This window comes from Toxotes jaculatrix, chromosome 10 (assembly GCF_017976425.1).
Source record: "Toxotes jaculatrix isolate fToxJac2 chromosome 10, fToxJac2.pri, whole genome shotgun sequence".
Lineage (NCBI taxonomy): Eukaryota > Metazoa > Chordata > Actinopteri > Toxotidae > Toxotes > Toxotes jaculatrix.
This window is the reverse complement of record NC_054403.1, coordinates 15,820,003-15,840,316: the sequence shown is the minus strand read 5'-3', so window position 1 is coordinate 15,840,316 and position 20,314 is coordinate 15,820,003. Positions and strand designations below refer to the sequence as shown.

General features: G+C 41.5%; 3 protein-coding genes across 3 annotated transcripts; all 3 read right to left on the bottom strand.

The window, feature by feature from the left end:
• Positions 1–342: 342 nt before the first annotated feature.
• On the bottom strand, positions 343–5,238 carry clp1 (cleavage factor polyribonucleotide kinase subunit 1). Its single transcript, XM_041047397.1, has 6 exons — positions 5,163–5,238; positions 4,010–4,284; positions 3,715–3,822; positions 3,498–3,617; positions 2,744–2,881; positions 343–2,596 (listed from the first exon to the last, which is right to left on the bottom strand). The coding sequence occupies exons 2-6, from the start codon at positions 4,280–4,282 to the stop codon at positions 1,910–1,912; spliced, it is 1,326 nt and encodes a 441-aa protein (XP_040903331.1). The 5' UTR covers positions 4,283–4,284; positions 5,163–5,238; the 3' UTR covers positions 343–1,909.
• An 801-nt stretch (positions 5,239–6,039) lies between these two features.
• Positions 6,040–8,915, bottom strand: selenoh (selenoprotein H). The gene is made up of 5 exons (XM_041048316.1): positions 8,878–8,915; positions 8,365–8,491; positions 7,607–7,749; positions 6,761–6,879; positions 6,040–6,300 (listed from the first exon to the last, which is right to left on the bottom strand). Exons 1-4 carry the CDS (start codon positions 8,891–8,893, stop codon positions 6,773–6,775), a joined length of 393 nt encoding a protein of 130 aa, XP_040904250.1. The 5' UTR covers positions 8,894–8,915; the 3' UTR covers positions 6,040–6,300; positions 6,761–6,772.
• Positions 8,916–15,767: 6,852 nt separating this feature from the next.
• Positions 15,768–20,241, bottom strand: rtn4rl2b (reticulon 4 receptor-like 2b). Its single transcript, XM_041047400.1, has 4 exons — positions 20,101–20,241; positions 18,473–18,699; positions 18,122–18,355; positions 15,768–16,897 (listed from the first exon to the last, which is right to left on the bottom strand). The coding sequence occupies exons 1-4, from the start codon at positions 20,147–20,149 to the stop codon at positions 16,025–16,027; spliced, it is 1,383 nt and encodes a 460-aa protein (XP_040903334.1). The 5' UTR covers positions 20,150–20,241; the 3' UTR covers positions 15,768–16,024.
• Positions 20,242–20,314: the final 73 nt, after the last annotated feature.

The window sequence follows — 20,314 nt, the reverse complement described above, 5'->3', positions numbered from 1 at the left end:
ACTGTTATGACCCGTAATGACTATAGACTGTATATGTATATTCTATGTATACATAATATACAGTCTATAAACGTTACATATAAACTATACACAGAATATACAGTGTATAATAGTGTCATGAAACTGAATCACTTGTCCTGAAAGTTGACATTAAATCAAATTCTTCCTCCAGTATGTCCTTTCATTCAGTAGACCTGCACAGAAATGCTTTAAGATAAGATAAGATAAGATAAGCCTTTAATAGTCCCACAATGGGGAAATTGCACTGTTACAGCAGCAAAGAAGACACTCAGAATTTACGGATAGTACAAATACAAATAGGAATATAAGACTCCAAGAAAGAGGATATAGTAATAAAAAACTTAACATGTTAATCAATAAAATGCACTCATAAAGTGGCCTCAATAAAAAGTTATGCATTTCCAGACAAATACAAGAATGTCAAAAACAAAGGATTCTAAGCAATATAAAGCTGAAAGAAATAAATACAAAGAAGAAATATACTACAAGTCGCTTGTATCAGGTTAATGTGATGCATTTATGTAAATAATATGTTATATATGAGGTGTATAAATGCAGTGTTGTGGCAAAGAGTTAAAAAACTTACTGTATGCCAGTAGGTTGTGTCTCATTTACATTGTTCCTGTTTGGAAAAACAATGTAATTTTAATGATGTGAAACATTAAAACAGAATATATATCTGATGAGCTCCAGTACGAGTTGGCAGGTGTTGACAGAACAAACAAATGAGTTCATGTTGTAGTTCTCCTAAACATTCACTGACATACTGGTATGTCTGTTTAGCGTCCTTTGTAGTGGTGGAAAAAGAATTAAGAAGCATAATTTTACTTTGGCTTAGGTAAGAACAGCAACACCAAAGTATGAAATATTCCATTACAAATAAAAATCCTGGATTCAAAATTTTACGTAAGCAATTTGTATGAATAGCAAAACTATCAAAAGTAAAAGTACTCATTATACAAAATGGCACTATAAAGAGTGTTCCATCTATCATAAATATTTATTAACTGATGCATTAACATGTAATCTGCATCTTAATATTTTCAGGACGAGGTAAATTTAAACAATTATATAAATGCTTCACATTTGACACGATTATGTGCTTTGTATGTAAAATCTTAATTTGTAAAACAACTTGTAACTACAGCTGGAAGTAGCTGTAAATATTCATGTACCTACAAACTGTACTTAAGTGCAGTAAGTGTGCAAGTAAGTGTACTTAATTACATTCCACCACTAGTCCCAGTACAGGATGTCTATAACAGTGAAGGCAGCACACATTTCGCTCTTTACAGGCACATTCAATTTGATGTTTGCACTGCTGGATGAGGCTTTGTGGAAATTCTTCAGCAGTAAAAAACCTGGGAAAAGCTATGGAAATTTAATGTTGGTTAGAATTTAATTGCAATTACGTACAGGCACACAAATGTTTTTCTGTTTTTCGTAACCAGACCATTAAGGACTGGACAGATGCAAATAAACGTGAACAGATACACAGCGCCTATGTAGGATAGGAAAATATGACGACTATGGCACTTACTATAATTAATACAAAACATAGACCTTTTTACATTTAAAACGTTTATTACTCATGAAAAAAAACATTTATAAAACAGATTATCAGAAAATAATGATTAAACATTCTTTCGCCACAAATTGCCCAAACATCTGTACAGTGTAGTCTATAAAATGGGGTGCAATTTACAGCAGTGACCAATTTCAGTATTTAAACCTTTATCCCTGTCCTCTGTAGTCCATTCAAAGCGCATACAAGACAAATACGAAACAAAATCCAGCTCCCCTGGTACAAACTTCCTCTGAGAAGAACTCCTTTCTAATATGAGCCCCACTTCTTTAGCGACCAATCGGTCTTCCCTGAAGTGTTACTTCATTTCATGTCCATAAAGCGGATGTCCATTATGAGCAGAGTGTGTCTGGGCAGTGGTCTGGGCGCTGGGGACAGCACTTTCATTAACTGTGCTTGCGTGTCCACAAAAGTCACCACAATGAAGCCACACACAGGGCTCTCCACTATACCCTTTCTAGTACCTTCCTCTCCATCCTCAGCACTGCTCACGCTCAGCACATGATATGTGAGGTCTCTCCCTGGTGTCACAGGTACAAGCTTTAGCTGGGTGTCATCCTGAGACATTCCCAGTGGCAAGCACGAGTCTGGGATGGATGGTGCACCGATCTTATAGATGCGAACGTCTGAGAAACGCACTTCAAATGAAAAAGGGTAGAAGGACAGTCCACGGAAGCCGTAGAAATATTCACGGATCTTCTCATCCCGGGTATCCCGCCGGCACTCCTTGGAGCGCTCCACCACCCCCCCGGACTTGGGTAGAAGCACAACCCGCACAAAGTGAGGGAGGTCTCGTTTGAGTTCATTGTAGAGCCTCTCATGGTCCAGCACTAGCACCACATCCACTTGAAAGGCAGAGGCACAATGGACCAGAGCCTGGTATCCAGAGCCCTTCACCCAGCCGCAAGTGTTGATGATGCAGCCCCCCACGCTGGCCTTTCTGTTCACCTCGCAGCGTTGGGAAAACACCTCGGCCAAGCATGATGTCAGCTACACATCATGAGAAAAGAAAAGATTAAAGAGGACAGAGAGTAACAAATAACTGATGACAATGCAGATTAACTTTGTAGTTTTGTAGAAGTGGGTTTTTGGCCTCATACTGTCACGTGACAAAATGTCTAGAATCTATCTTCTCACCTTGTTGTAAAGTTTGATGTTGGTCCCTGGGGTAGTAGAGCCAAAGTGGTAGACCAAAGGAGCCTGAACTGAAAAACCCTCCTCGACGTCTGCTGGGCGCTCGATGCACAGTGCTGACACTGTCCCGGGTACAGACACCTGAAGGAGCAGAATGTTCCTTGTACCTTGTTTTGTACTGAAAATTTAAAAACTATCTAAGATACATTAATGCTATCTTAAGTAACACTACCAACACAGTTTGGTAGTATCACTGCCTCTCATAAACAAAGGAAACGAAAAATGAAAGTGTCCCATCCCACCTGGCACTTTTAATTAAATGTCGAGCATAACAAATCTTCTGTCTGTGATGTTTGTGATGTAGGCTGTAACTTGCAAAGACATTTACAGGTTGCAGCTTTTAAAATATTTTACAATATACACATACTGCAATTCACACAAACATTTACTGAATTACTTAATTTAATTATGTATTACTACTATAACTACTCGTATTGGAACTGTGCATTGAGCAAACCATTTAATGTACAAAAGTAACTCAAAAAAATGTAGTTTCTTCTTCTGCTTGTCTGCAAACTCTTTATTGACCTAGATGTGGAACATCAAATCTATTGCATGCTGTAGATTCACTTAGCATGAATTTAAGACGATTATTCTCCATGTTATGATGCAAAACAGTCATAATATCAGCTCTTTTACTATACTAATTTTAATACCCTAGGTTGATGTTTATTATAATAACTCTAATTCATCTTACCCCGCTCTGTCCGACATCCAGTTCCACCAATGTTGGCCTCCTGCCCACCCTTACAGCATAGCTTAATAGGAGCCGGCACACTGTTGACTTCCCCACATCTGTAGGTCCCACCACCATCACCTGAGGGATGATTTTGTATTCAGTGTCAAAGCAAAATACATTTACTGGTTTCTTACATACATGCACCTGAAAACAGTAGTTATTTATTCAAACCTACCCTTGGCCCCCTCTCATTGTCCCGCTCTGCTTGTTTTCTCATCTGTTCCAGGGCAGCATGTGTGTTCAGGTAGAGCAGCATGGGGGTATCCTTGGACACATAGGCCACCTGTCATGATGAGGGAGAAAAGCTGGTTATTTGAGCCTCTCATTCATCAAATGTCAAGCACACAAAGTCACGCAGGGTTTAATGTGATACCATCTGTCACTGGCAAATTAAAACACTTCGGTATTCAGAACAGAACCCACATATAAACTTTTCACAAACTGACATAGACCCTCCTCCAGATGCTCACCTCTGGTTTCCCATAAAGATTCACACTGCAGCCTTGCCAGGTGAAAACTGCAATCTTAGAGCCGGGTCCAAATGTGTACTTTTTGTTGCGGTTCAGCTCTGAGCCAAACACCTCAGCCATTCCTGAGAGGAGCTCCAGCTCTACTTGCTCTGCTGCCTCTCCTGCCTCCACCTCAAACCGAAGTTCAGTCTCCTTCTCCAGGTCAAACCTGGTGCTGACCTTTCCAGGTGCTGGAGCATCTTCACTTGTCTTTTCCACAGTCTCTGTTGCCATGACTGATGAGAAAGCCTATGTTACTAATTGTTACAATGTGTCAAATACTACAATACTTTATGGGATGCAATTAAAGATTGTTATCACTGTGTATTAATACATTTTCTTATGACTAATCACTGGCTTTGTTAAGAGTATTAAAAGTGTTTGTTAAAAGCAGAGCAATAAAGTTCTACAATATTTTTTAATATCCTTTTGACCTATAACGATTTAATGAGGAAGTCTCTTGATCTTCATCTTTTACAAAAAAAGAAGCACGCATGGTGTAGTTAACACAGTTTAAGTTCAACATTCACACATAAAATACATAAAACAGAACAGCTTAAAGTTAGGAAAGAGAGTTGCCCCAGTTTGTTCGTCTCATGTCATATTATCAACAACTGGGGCTATGAAGAGGGATCGCTGATATTTTTAAACAAGTTGATTCCTCATCTTTTTTAATGTGGCGTTTTAAATATAAATTAAAACATTTGTTTATGTTTACTTAATCATCCTCACGCAGCCAAAAAACAGAAACGATTTTGTTAATGTCATCAGGTACTTTCAATCCTAAGTGGCAACTCATCTCTAAAGCTAATGGAGGCAGTACAACCTTATGCTGAGCACTGCTTATAGTAAAATATCTTCAATGTACAGTAGAGTTTAGACTATGTTAAGTTATAAATGAGCACACTGAGAAAAATATGTAGCTTATGAGTCATTGATAGGCAAACAGACCAACTTGCTAGCAGTTAGCAGGCCGTGGCTAACTTAGCCCTGCTGATTTGAGCAGCAAAGGGGGACTGAAAGCCTCCAAACGCTACAAATATGCGTATAAACTACCCGCGTATTTTTCACGTGAATGTCTGTGAGTTGATTATTTTCAATATATACTACTTACGGACTAATTTCAAGCCTTAATGTAGAATCAATGTAGCACCTCGACTCATGGGCTACCGCCGCTGTGACTGACCACGTGACGATGACGTCACGTCCTTAGCAACCAATCACGAGCAAACAGTCCTTAGCAACGTTTACTTCAGTTGAGAAAAAAAATCCGACTCCAAAAACAGTACACAATACACTTCACACTACAGTCTTGAGTATTTATGCAACATTAAAAACTTCTTCAGATTCTATAATAAACCATGGTAAATTACTCCTGCCACTGAATGGTAACCCCGTACAGACATGTATGGGTGAGGAAGACACCTTTTTCATAGTCAAGCTTCTAGCTCCGTGACAGTGCTTATTCCTAGACAAGATTATTCTTGAGAAAAGACAGTTTGGCTGTTTAAGAACACGTTTCCCTGAAAAAAAGTTAACAGACCAGCCTTTCCTTCACCGTCAACCAGGACAGGTCAGTATACATTTCATCACCCTGCTGTCTAAATGGACAGTTCAGGACTGAACTGTCTGTAGCTGCAGCAAATCTTTTGTACCTTAACTGGACTTTATTGAAGGGCAAAAGTCCAGACGCGTCAGAACTAAGCACTGCAGAGCCCACTTTAATGTGCTTGAAGATAAACATGAGCAACACCTTTTAACAGCAGATGCTGTTTTAGATATCATTTAGCTAATAAGACTAGACCAGGACATTTTCTGAACAGCAATACCGAGAGTGTAGTTTCTGCTTAGTTCTGTTCTGTTCAGTTCAAGATGTTGTTGTCGCTCTTCTCCAAACCTCTACAATATAATAATATAAAATTGTCCCCACATAAAAGTAATCACTTCGTTAGGGCAGGGAAAAAAAGCTAAACCCACACAACAACAAAGAAACAAGAAATACTTTATTTAACAAAAACAGACATAAAAGTACAGTAACTATGGAGCAATAGGGGGAAAACAGCAATAAAAACAAACGGAAAGACTGTGAGTTTGAGAAAAGTGTTGGCTCAGAGAGACTCCACTAGGTGTCACCATGTATCTGGAGGACGTGAGCTGCTGGAGCTTGGAGTCGTCAGAGGAGGGACTGAGAACATCTCCTTGGTCACTCCCCGTCATTCTGCTTCCGCGAGTCACATCTCCAGAACTTTTGGCTGCATTTAAGGCAAGATTTTTTTTTGGGTTAAACTCTAAAATATAAATACACCACACCTAGAAACAACCCATATTACCTATGAGCCCATCAGTCTCAACCAGCCACAGATTAAACACTTCTGAAAAGTAGGGGGGGTTAAAACTGTTTTAGCTGAATTAAATAAAATTGACTGCAGTTGGTTTATCAAAACCCAGTTCCACATATGTATAAATTAGCATTCAAATACACAGCCATGGACCATATTTCATTTTCAGACCTGCTTATTTCAACTAATAGGAGGGGTCCACACCAATTAGCCTGCCTGCCAAAGTAAGAAGTCTGTTAAATATGGCCTAAGCTCGACTAACATACAGTTAACTTCTCACTGAGGCTGTTGACTCATAAACCACTGAGATATGAAAGGAAATACAAGTTTAGGCTATGACACATAGGTCTGGGGGGAAAAATGGAAAACAAACCTTCACGGGCATCTACTCAGCCTTCAGAGCCTCCTTTAGGGCAGTAACTACAACATCAGGTTGAGGAAACTTCAGCTTGCGAGGCGGACCCTTCTTTATTCCAGTCCACAGAGATGTTTCTTTAGGGATGAGACATAAGAGAAGTGTCATTTGTAGGAACAATATAGAAGATAAGGAATAGCAGAAAAATCAAATGCTTTCAAGACAGATTTAGATGTGTTAAATGTGTCAAATAAAAACTAAGTGGTTAATAAGTGAGGAGCAACTGGTGTACAAACCTCTTAACTCCACAGCAAAAATAATTATCATGCATATTAACACAAGAAACACAGGGTGCACATTATGCCTAATTAGACAAAGGAGTATCGTTTGTTAGCACTCTGCACTCCCGGTAAACACAGCCTCCTGTTGACTGTTTGAGCGAGGTCTAATGAGCCAGAAGAGACACAGATTCTGTCCAAGTACAAGCTTTGACAAGATTGAACTTTTTTAGCTTCTATAGTTAACATCGCAGATGTACAGCAGGTGTGAAAGCTTTTAAGCACACTGATCAGTGGTATTAGTGGTAGTAAATAAAATAGCATTCACCATCTCAGGTTGTGAATATTTCATGACCTTGGCAAATAAAACCAAATAAGGTTCATGGCAAGCAGTGGTTTAAAAAAAAGTGTGTTTCAGATACATTTTAATTTTGGTGAACTGCAACTTTATTAGCCACAACAAATGGGCAGCGTCACTGTCCCCAAAAAAGCGGAGACAGTGACTCTTAGCTGAGAATGATGGCGTTTCCTCTGGGACACCACATGGCTGTCTTATTCTTGGAGTTCCCCTTTTTGTCCTCCTCACCTTTGCCTCCATTCAGCAGAGTGATCTCGAAGCTGTTCCTGCGGGGTTTGTCAGGGTTGAGGACCACAGTCAGTCCAGGGTGGGCAGCCAGGAGGGCAGATTTCACCTCCTCGGCATTACGCCCATACACTCGTCAGCTCTTACTGCCAGAAATAACAGATCAACCATCAGATGGACATCTGCGCAAGCGACTAAAGTTATCCACGAGGTGTGTGGCTGCATATGATGAAGTAACTACATCCATTTAATCAAGTACTGAGTATAAGTACAATTGTGGGGTACTTTTCAAGAATATGATTCACAGCACCACGTTGTGAATCAACGTGGCGCTGCACATGCACCCATCTAACAGGGCTATGGAGGCATGTTACACTACAAAGATTGGGAAAAAACTGTAGTAAAGCAAGCCTCTCTGCAGGTTTCAGCACATAAGCACCATAATAGACTGTATAGTAAAGAATTACTTTCTAGGTCAAGATTTGTCATTCAAACTATATGATCAGCTTATAAATATGAGGCATTATGATAGAACAAAATACACAGCTGTATATATAAAACAATTTATATCAACTTGACTGTCATAAGGCAGTGTTTATATAGTGAATAATAAATTCAGTAATTGCAGAGGAGGAAATTCAAAGTAATGCTTTTACATTTTAGAAAAGATTTGTAAACTGTGAATGTATAACCTTTACTTGCTCATCTAAAGTTTAATAATCTGAGTGCTACTGCAGGCGGTATGATGTGGTGTTATTCACCAGTGTTCAATGACCACCCTCTGGCCTTCCTGGCCGTCCTCCCCGTCTCCTTTTTCCTTCTTCTCCTCCACGGATGGCTTCTCCTCCTCTACCTGAACCTCCGCTTTGCGCTTCGTCCCTCGACGACCTGAACAACACACGTTGTAGCTCGTTTGTTTTCATAACACAGGTTAAATTTTCCATGATGACAACTTGAAAGGGAATGCTATACAATATGACGGGCGGCTATTCATTTCAGCCGACTCAAGCCATCAAAGGCCTGCAGTGAATTAAATCGAGGAAGTGGATAATGGATACGATTCATGATTAAATCTCGCTTATTTGGATGCTCAACTGTTAGCCACGAAGCTAAAGTTAACTCCTTGGCCGCAGTCTGACCAAAACATGAAATGACAGCCGCTGAAACAAGAGCTATAGCATCTTGTACAACGTATATCAGCTGGAGAGAAGACACATCGCTATGATGTAGCTAAATTACGCAGTTGTATTTGCTCTCAAATAACAAATATCTACCTGCTTTGGACGCCATTACTGTTACAAAACTTTCGCGCGTGTGGGGACTGTACCAGTGCATTTAGTTAGGGGGGTTTCAGGATGACGGACGAAACCATTATTACGAAAGTTTCTTCTGAGACATTTTCATCGGTTTTCCTTACTGACATTTTCCAAAAAGACACATTACCTGTAGCTACATGCATTTTCGAGACAGGCATAATTAGACATTTTGATCACAAAAAATATTAATAGAAAAGAAAACTGAGGGCAGGAAGTATTTCATGTAAGCACTCCCCTTACAGCATTAGCAAACACTGATTTAGATATTGTCTGTGGCACTATTATTGTAACATATTAGAAGAGCACAGTCATTTTGGGAAAGATTGTTCCAGATTAAGACGTGATTGTTTTACAAGTACATCCATATTTCTTTTAAGCTGATGTCTCCTGTTTTTGTTCAGATATCTGTTTGAAATTGGCTTGTGGTTTTAGACACTGATCTCCACATTTTTGCACAAAGTTCGCGACAAATTACTCAAATATTATTGTGTCTGCCAAAGTAACGACCAAGTAATCTATTTAGTACATTTGAAATGAATGCAGCATCAGAATTATTTTGATATCCTATTTTACCCAAAAAAAAAAAAAAATTGCTGGTACATCCACAGGTTGATGTGAGGGATGAACGCGACAAAGGAATATGAGATGGAGGCCATCAACGGGCTTGTGTATGTTTTTTCTCCAGTAATGGAATCACAATTTATTTGAGGATATTCAATGCTGCATGTAATGTGACACATGTTAAATATGTTTTCAGAGTAACCACTTTTGATACAGAGACTATGTGTTTAGATCTGTGACAGACTCATGGGAACCAGATTTTTTTTTGGCTCTCATATTTGTGTCATTGCATCCAGCCAAAAACTAGATACACTCTGAGATTAGTTTCCTCTTCTGGCAACTCCAAGAGAAGATCTCTACAATGTTCTCTGTAAACAGATGAATGCAAGTCCCCAAATGTAGAGTTGTGAGGCTGAAAGACAGTATCCAAGACAAACAAGAAAGGAAGTAAGAGAAAATCCTGTAGAGCAGCAGATGGATCTGTTTGAGTACTCCAAAGTCAAGAGCAAATATGGTGTTACCGGAATAGCAATAGCAAATCCCCATGTGTTTCACGAGGGATGTGGCAGTCACATTTTTGGGCACTTAAACAAATCGCCTAAAGACGTCACAAGTTGCGTCCGTGCCAACAAATATGGGCTATACAACCTCCCAAAGCGAGGCGGTGTGACTGACTCACAAGCGCCCATCTAATCGCTGTTCTTTTGTTCTTTTGTGAATAACAAACTCAAGACCCACACTTCGTCTTGGCTGTGCAGTCACTTTCACTGATGTTGTTGTTGCCATATGATTAAATCTTTCATTCATTGTGTCCCTCTTTCAGAAAAAGACCAAACGCATCAAATATCTACTGTCTCTTTAGATCCCATTCTGTCTTTGCAGCCTGTTGCAGTGTATTTTTAGCCATGTGCGTAAACCTTCAGAGGAGCGCACAGACTGTCAGACAGATGTGCCCTGTCTTCACCCCGCTCTCCTCTTTTACTTCTGACTGACTCAAGACCGGATACACAAAGCTCCTGGCTGTAGTCTGATGGTCAGTGCACACATTATTGCTCACAAACTCTCATGCAAACATTTCTGTAAGTAGGCACAAGTAAGTAGAGGAGCAACAACAGAAGGTGGATTTTTCACTCATAGATTCAGGCCTTTTTCTGTATATTTGCAGTTGGAGCATATTATTGCCTGATTCTTTAAGACTTTCCAGCTGATAAATGTGTATTATGATGTCTTTATGTCTGACAAGCCTTTTTTGCACTAGAGTTTCACATACACAATATAGTATGTGAAGCCACTCACGTATGTATTAAAGGACACGCAGCAGGTTTCGATTATGCCTGTTTTCCTCTAACAAGTATCTCTGGAGAGGTTTAACTCAAACCAAGTCTGCTAATGTAAAAAATGCATTGTTACAGAAACTTTTGATTCAATGAGTTTAAGTCACAAGACTAGTCACAAGTTCTGAATGGTTCTGAAAAGGGAAAGAAATGTTATAAGTTCAAATTTTAGGTGTACTCTGAAAATAATAAAACAGTATTCACAGAAAGATGAACCAAAGTTTCCAGTTAATTTTTGAATATTTTACAGTGTACTTTGAAAGTTGCAATTTTCTATTCTACATTTCACTATGAGTGAAGTTCTTTGTGTATGGATCGAGTCTCTAGTTTTTGGGCAAATTAAAATCATTTCAAAACCAATTGCATGAAAACAAACCCATATAACAAACAAACAAACCCATATAACAAACAAACAAACCCAGAAAAAGTCTAATTTTCTTCCACCAAAGTGTTCCATTTTGACATTTTCTAAATGGAGTTTTCCCACTGATACCCATCTTGCTCTTTTGGTAGCGCTTCATCCAGTGAAACACACACATACAAGCAAAGGGCTGAATATTGCTCAGTGGATGAACTCATCGCAAAGTCTCACTGTTTCTGTGAGAATAGTCAGTGTTTCCACTCAAAATGATTTATTCAGATAGTCCGAGGATCTCCTCATCCCTCTGTTTTGCCTCTCTCTTTGGCCTTCCTCTTCCGTTTGGTGAGCTATCAGGAGGAGAGGTTCACTGCCCCAGAGGCTCAGGTTTCCACGTGCTGGACAATGTTAGCTGGTCAGTGAAAGAGTGCTGCAAATGATGCTGCATCAATTATGGATATGATAGGTCAGTTGTCACGTTGACTGCAGCACTGCAGTGCTAGACTTTGGTTTTAAACCTGTCATGAAACGACAACTTCTGTATTCTATTCTTTCTCAGGGTAAACACTCAGCATGAGTGAGATGACATGACTTCATTTCATCCCTCTGAAAGTCTCTCTCAGACTCTTCGTTTCCTTCCTGAGCCGTCTGACGTCAGGGTGTGAGTCTTGGTTCATCCTCTGCAAATAAGACATGTGTGAGGGTGAACGTCAGTGAACACGCCAGTGACACAAACAAACACGTATGAGCCAAGACGCAGGCTCGGCCGAGACAGGCAGAACCATGTGGGGGGAGACCGTGTGACAGGAAGAGAGAAGAGCTGGAGTGATAGCGGGGTTTAGACAAAGACTGAGTGACAGCATATGAAAGGCAGGCAAACACAAAAGAGAGGCAAGAAAAATAGGATCGAGAGTTGGGGAAGAATGAGTGGGCACAGTGTGTGATAAGCGCATATCATCAAAGTCTGACGACTTCAGAGAAATTCTCTCTGCTAATGGCCTGTGTTCCTGCACCGAAAAACCAGTAAACATGTCCCATGACCACCCAGGCAGCTGCTTTCAGGCACAGAGGGCATACGCCTACAGTTCTGCCATGAAAAAGCAACTTGGAAATATAGGAGGGGTAATCACATTTGTCACGATTCAAGGTTTTGATGTTCATTTCTCGAGGTGGTTAACCCAGGCTGAAAAAAAGAGGGAATGTCCACAGTCCTTTACATAATATAAGCTCACTGCTTCTAAAGATTTTTTTTTTTATTTGAATATTGGCCATGCCATAAGCAATAATGTCAAATATTATGATTCTCTGGGTTGAACCTGGTCCCTGTCTGCATTTAACTTCTCATTAAAAGTTTTAATAATATGTAATATGTAAATGTCCTTTGAAAACATAGGATAACAGTAGTGATATTTTTATGTTTCTGCTCATAGATAATGGTAATGGTACGGCTCTCACGGCAACGGAGTAAAGTTTGTTGCGCTGTTCCACCTCTTTGGTCCAGACTGAAATATCTGATCAACAACTGGATAGATCACAATTAAATTTTGTACAGACATTCGTGATCGCCAGAGGATGAAACCTAATCACATGAGTGGTTGCTGACTTTTCTTTAGGGGCTGCCCCATGAGGTGACAACTATTAGATAGATATTCAAGGAATAATAATGAGTTAGGTGATGACTTTTCCTCTAGCATCACCAGCAGGTTGGATTTTTCACTTATCCTGTCAAATATCTCAACAACTACCTCATGGATTGGCACTAACCTTGGTACAGATATTCATGTTCCCAGACAATGTATCCTTCCACTAACTTTTATTCTAGTGCCGCCACCATGAGGTTGACTTTTTAGTTCTATATGGAAGTATCTCGACAACATATACAAGGTCCCCATAGGATGAATTGTAAATACTTTGATATCCTGACTTTCCAACTAGCACCACCATCAGGTCAAAATTTCAGTTTCTCCAATATTTTGGTTTGTGACTAAATACAGTTTGTTGTCTCAGTGCAACACACCCAAGTTTGACTGAAAAAAATGTACACCAGAGGAAATGAAACGTTCTGAAACAAAGATGCTGTTGAGGACAAGAATGCATGTGGGCTTGATGATTTATCTACTGTAAGCTATGACTGGAAGGAGTGAGGGAGGTTTTGTCACAGAGAGGAGAAAAATAAAAGAGAGAAAGGAGGAAGAAGGAAAGGTGAGAGCAAAGTAAGGTGTGAAAGTGATGAATAATTTGTGAGCTGGAAGACGAAAAGGATTCGATGTGAGGGAACACAGGCCATTGCACCAAACTTCTCCCAACTTTACCATTTGCATGCTAGTGTTAGTGTGTATTTGTACACGGACTTGTATGTGCCTGTGTCCCTGCACCCGTAAACGCATGCATAAGTGTGTGCATCATCATTATCATGGTGAGAGTTAATCTGTTGAGGGGGTGTGCTGATTCCGGGACACATCGTCACATTTTCATCCTGGCCTGCTCCCCATTATGCCCCAACCCTGAATCATTGACTCATACCTCACTACCGCCCCACCCCCGCCCCCCATCCCCCCTCCTCCAACCCCCCCATCCCCACACAACACACTCACTGAACACACACACATACATGCCTCTCAACAGCTCATTCACCCATCTTTATGTATAATACTGCCCAATATAGCTGCCTTCTGCACATGGTGAAACCCGTGACCTTCACCACACACGCTCACACCTTCACATGAATATCTTTACACCTCACAGACTTGGGCGCACACACAGAGGCACACAACAAATACCACCTTCCTTTTCTAAGGGGTTTGACTGGAGCAGTGCAACGAGATGCTCTTTAGAAACAATTTCCTGACAGTCCTTTTTTATAGGAGACCTTTATTTTACTGTGATTTTATTCCAAAACTGTAAAACATACCTGTGTAAAAGTCATGTTTTGTAGACTGTCAATTTAAGACTTGAGTAAATTGTTGCACTACTAGACTGTTGTTGTCTTTGAGCTTTGATGCTCAAACCAAATTTGTCACTAAGGGAAGGTCTCTTCTGTATTTGTTGTGATTGTGCTCATGTGGCAGCGGACTAACGGCCCGTTTTTTGTTTTCCGTTGTGCCATCCTTAGCGAAAAAAAGACAGCAGAGAAACAGCAAAGAAACTCCCACTCACTTCTTTCTGATTGTTTCTTTATTTTTTAATAAAGCAAAGCACTTTCCGAACAAGTTTCTCTATTGAAAAATACAGAATCTAACAACATCACAGTATCTTTCAGGTTCTATGCAGAAACTCACAGTTATGATTCAGGTTTGGAATTAATATTTGGGGTTGGCAAAGGAACTGTGTTCAGAAAAAAAAAACCTGATAAACCCATTCACATTCCCATGCAGTTTTGAAAATATACAGTTGGTTGTGAAACAGTATTGGGTCCTAATGATGTGTAAGGTTAGTGCATAAAGATTTTTTTTCAACATTCAGTCATACACAGACACAAACAAACACACACATTGATGCTGACCATTAGCAGGTCAAAGTGTAATGTAACAGGATCCACCTGGACAGAGACCTGAGGCTTCAAACAATACAAAGAGCTGTGTAAGAGGCACACACATACACAGTCATTCATTTAAATGAGGAACCTCATCAAACTGGTCTCCTCTGGACTTGGTCTCTTAGTCTACAACAGTCCACTTTCACTCACACACAACCACAACAAAAATCGGAGACACACACAAAACTGAAGAACTGAAGTCTGAATCAGAGGTACAACTCTTCCCTTTTTTGTAGTAAGAATCTATTTCTCTGCTCACGTTGAATATGAGCTGTGATAATTTTTTTTTTTATATTCAGCCTGTGAAATCAGGGAATAGTCCTTAAATTGTCTGAGAGAGGAAGAGACTAAAAAACACAAAAAGGAGTTTCCATTTTTCATTTCTCTGCCTTTCACTTACAATCTAAGTATCTCTTCTATCACCACAAGCTGTCATTTACTAAATGGTACTAAAAGAAAAGTACAAATGCAGCTAAAATACAGAGCAGTGTGCGATGGGTGTATGTACAGTGATGATGTGTGGTATGTACAAGTGTGGGTGGTGGCGCGCTGGTGGTTTATTGGCATCTCTGGGATCACACAAGATTCTGAATTCGAAGGGGAGAGGAGAGCCGCTCTTGGCTGCAGATCTAATGATCTTCTCATCCTTTTCTGCCTTTAGATTAATATCCCGAGCTCGCTCTTCTCACAGTGTATTGATTTTCTTTTCAATTCTCCCTTCAATTCCTTGTTTGTCCTCCTTTCCTCCGCAAACTTCTCACTTTCTGTTGTGATCCACCTGTTCCTCCCTGTCCTTCTGGTGGTGCCATACAACCTATTAATCACTACTTTTATTCATAATGAAAGTAGATTATCAAGGGATAATGTTAGCAGTGACTGGATGGTGAGCGCTAGCTGTTATACAAAATAGCTGTTGACGAATTACAACGCCTGCGTTGTTTGCAGCTGTGATATCAAAAAACAGATGGAGATCCCACCAGCTGTGTGTGTGTTGTGTCTCTGCCGTTGTAGTTTTCTGCCTTTGTACTGTTACTATCTGAGTCCATATTCATGATTTAATCCCTGCTTTTTTAAAAGCCTGAGCTGGTAAGCAGCAGCTACTTCAACAATGAAATCCTGTCCTGCTCTACATCAGCTCAACTGATCTCTGTTCTTTAAAACAGCTCCCTGCTGCTTCGCCTGTCTCCTGTGTCAGTGTAGCACCCCCTGCACCCGGAGGAGGTAACTGAAAGGAATCAAGATCCAGGTTTTGTGTTAGAGTTGGAAAGAGCAGGGGGAGAAATCAGAGGAGGCAAAGGGTGAAAAGGAGCAAAGAGTTCAGCCAAAAAGGAAATGAAGGGAGAACGTGACTATGGAGAGGCAAAAGAGGTGTAGGAAGGATGGGGTGATGGGTGAGAAGGAAGATGTGGGGAAGGCTGGGTTGTCATAGCTTGTGGGGCACTCCAACTCGAAGCAGCGGATTGAGGAGTCTTCGTTGCCGTAGTTGGCCCAGTATTCTTCTGGGTCCAGTTTGGGGAGTGCCACCTCATCCTCCGACAGTTCGTACTTGGAGGGGAAGGTTTCGACGGGGGTTTTGGGGATGTACTGAGGCTTGACAGCGGAGAAAGGGAAGGCCTTCGCTGTCTCTGTGCTCTTCTGGTACAAGGCCTTGGACGAAGATGCAGGCTTGTGCTTGGAGAACCACCAGCGGGTCTTGGTGCTGAAGGTGGTAGTGGTGGTTCCAGCCAGAGAGCCAGGGTCAGGGAGAGGGCAGAGGGCGAAGTCCAGCTCCCGGAGGAATCTGAGGTCCTGGCCACGGCGTTGGGATGGGGAGGTGCACATGAGCTCAGAGGAGGAGATGCGGGCCTTGCGGAACCACTCCCAGAGGGGGCGAGCCTCGCAGCCGCAGGACCAGGGGTTACCATTCAGGCGGAGGAACTGGATGCCCTGGACATCTTTCATGGTCTGGCCTGGCAGCTCAGCCAGGGAGTTGTTGAACAGGTAAAGGATGGTCAAGCGGCCCAGGTCACGGAAAGCACGGCGGTTGACTTGCCTGATGCGGTTGTCATGGAGAAGGAGGCGGTCCAGGTTGACCAGACCTCTGAACACATTCTCTGTGAGGGTGCGGATGCGGTTTCCATGCAGGAAGAGATGAGTGAGGTTCACCAGATCTGAGAAAAGGTCATCCTGCAGAAAGTGGAGTTGATTCTCCTGAAGCAAAATCAAAATACAAGAAGATTTAGTGCTGTAGAAAAGCAGGTGGAAAAACTACAACTGATGGGTTTAGTTGTTGGCAAGGTTTAGTTGTTCTTTTAAGTTAAACAATAAATAAATTTACTGGGGCATATATCTACTACTGATTAGAAGCTCTTGGCCAAATTTATGATACATAAGTTTCCTTTTAGAAATCACTGGAGTCCAACATTGACATTTCTGTCAGTAATTACTATCAGCTATAACAGGTGGGATACAGTCCCTCACTTCCTCTGACGTTACCATATATGTACAGTTTGGCAACATCCTATTTGAAAGTAGCTTTACAGTGATCTGTAGTGACCTGGACCCTGAATGTTTTGTTTTTTTCTTTTTCATTCCCTGACAAGGCATCTTGGCGTGGACTTGTTGTCTGATTAGATTGAAGGGCACTCCTACAGCTGAGATCTCCCGGCCAGCTGCCAAAAAGCTGACAACAGCACTGGCCAGAAAAAAAAACACTGAATGATGATGAAAAATCTCTGCAAGCCAATTTTCACAGTGCACTGAGATGAAGGAATTAGAAGTAATCATCTAAAAATATTTCTCCCCTGATAATACATTTAGTCATTTGGCTGTAGGTCTACTAAAAAGGTGAGCATGCCACCTCTTCTTGGCCTTCTCTTGTAGCATATGTTGCTTTTAGAGTTTAGTTTGATTTTGTTTCATCTGACTTGCAGCTACAATTAGCTGTTGGAAATGGAAATAGACACATGATCCTTTCTATGTATTATATACTGAAGTCTGTGCATGGAGGATCTGGCAGCCACTAACTTTGCTAACACTGATCATTCAGTGTAATTCTTTCCCCTCAGTCAGCTGAAAGCAATCTCTTGTGCTTGTTTAATAATATGATGGTAATAGAACGGGTTCCTTATGTTGCTTTGGTTCTAGATCTTCTACATTTGCTTAAGAATATTCTCAGTTTGGTTGCTGTGCACAACTCACTGAACCTACTTGAACCAATTCAGCATGTGCAGTATGAACGTGTCTGTGAGTGAGTGGGTGTGCAGCCTGCCTGTGGCAAACAGTACAGTGATCAATGTGTTCATAAGGCAATACTGCAGCACAATTAAGTGTTGCTGCAAGCATCAAGCGCACATACCTGTGCATGACTGCCAGACATGTTTGTGTTTATATGGTATATGTGTGTGTTTTTATATGTGTAGATCTTGGCTTTACCTGCAGGTAGAGAAACTGTAGGCTGTAAAGCTTGTGGAAGAGGTCATGGGGGAGAGCGGCCAGCTTGCAGCGGTGCATGTGCAAGCTCTGCAGCTTCTCCAGCCCCCTGAAAGCTCCACCTTCCAGGCGCCGCAGTGAGGGGTTATCGCCCAGATCCAGCTCCTCCAGCACCCTGAGGTTGCTGAAGGCCCCGGCCTCAATCCACGTGATGTTGTTGCCGTATAGCCAAAGCACCTGCACAGAACGAAGGGAAAATAATCAAGGTGTGTGAGGACACGTGTTCAGAGTGAAGAGTGTTCAGAGTATCTCCAAATACTGGAGTGGAAGACTTCAGTATTTGCTATTTTTTACCTGTGTCTCGAAGCCAAAGGAGTCTGCGCGAAGCTCTGTGATGCGGTTGTTCTGCAGGAAAACTCGTTGTGAGTCATAGGGCACACCGGCCGGCACTATGGTGAGGTTCTGGGACTGGCAGCTGACCGTCATGGGCGTGGGGTAACACACACACAGTCTGGGGCATGCGGCCACCCCGCCTGGCTTCACCACTACCAGCCACAGAATCAGCCACAGGGACAGTCCACCTGGAAAGTGGGAGGGAAGGAGAGAGGTGGTTATTTCTAATGAGAAATAAAAGAAACACACGTGAAGGTCAGCTTAGCAGCAAAGGGCCATTGTTGCAGTGGTTAGTCCTGGTTTGGTAAACGTGCACATTGTGTGTGTGAAAGAGTGACAGGCAAAGAAAGAGTTAAAGAGGTTGATTTCAGGTTTTGGCACCAGTCTTTTCTTTTTGCTGTCTGTCTGTCAAACCTGTTGCTGTTGTCAGAGATTCTTTTTAGCACTGCTGTGCTCTCACCCGTGACTTGTTGATGGTCCCCAGAACTGTGGGTTCATATATAATTCATCAGATTACCTTACAGAAAACATTCATCCATTCATATCCACCTGATCACTTTACATAGGTCTCAATGTCTGGTGTGGCACGATTACATAACCCTGGATTTCAAGGATTTAGACTAAAAAAATCACCCCAAAAATCTACAAAACAGACTTTTGAGAGACAAAGAAAAACAAAAACGTGAATTACACGTGCCAGCATTAAATTAACCTGGTTTCCTAGTTCTCAGGGTATCTACACCAAAAGGATGTTTCCGCTGAGAGGTACAGAGGGCAGGCGTAAAAACGGTAACCAGACCCGTATCAGTTTCGGTTCTTCTCAATTTTGCAACAGCTTCTTGGCACAGCTCGGATAACGGCGCACAAAAGTGGCCACCGCGGGAAAAGTACATGCATGAAATAATGATGAAGTTCCCATTCATCTGCTGTGCGCAAGATTTTCCAGCGGCTCACCTCTTGACCTTTTAACAAGTTGGACTATTAGTTGCGCTGGACGCCGAGGGCGAACTGGAGCTGGAGTTTTTCGGTGGAATGGGACACCTTTATAGAGTCGTCCCAAGTCTTATTTACCCCTAAGTTTAGTATCGTACCACAAATCAAACTTGGGTCTTTCCATGCGTAAAAGAGACATGGAGCGATTGGATAAAGAGGTTTTGGTAAACTTTACAGGGAAGCCAAAACAATTAAAATAAATAAATCTCCTTATAGATAATGCAATCACTTAAATTCACAAATAAAAGAGCTAAATATGATTTCCAAAATAGCTTGTATTTGACAGACGACATTTGGCCCCAAAATACAATTTAAAATATACGCACAACTGACAGTGCGTAAAAGCACAATGAAACATAGGAATTCAGCAGTTTTCCATAGAAATACAAGGCTGCTGGTAACCAGAGTAACATGGAAATACTACAGCGATTTAAAAGTTGAAATGTGATTGTTCCTCAGATCACTTGTTTAAAATCTAACCTGTGAGTTACGAGTCTGCAGGAAGCCTGATAAATCACAGAAATGCAATTGCAAAATCAAGAATGCTCTGTGCATTCAGACTGCAGGTGCAAGATGCAGAGAAAAAAAAAACTTACTCTTAAAGTTGTGGGCGCTGGAGCTCCTCATGGTCCAACGAGTCTCCATCTCGAACCAAAGCCGAAAGCGAGTTAGCCTGCGCGGCGTGGAAATGCCTGCTTGCTGCTATCTCTGCTGAGGTTCAGCTCTGGTGACCGAGTTGCTGCGGCTTCAGGCAGTGACGTGCTGGAGTCCCGGGCAAGCTGTTTATACCCGCGGCCGGTCTTCGCCCAC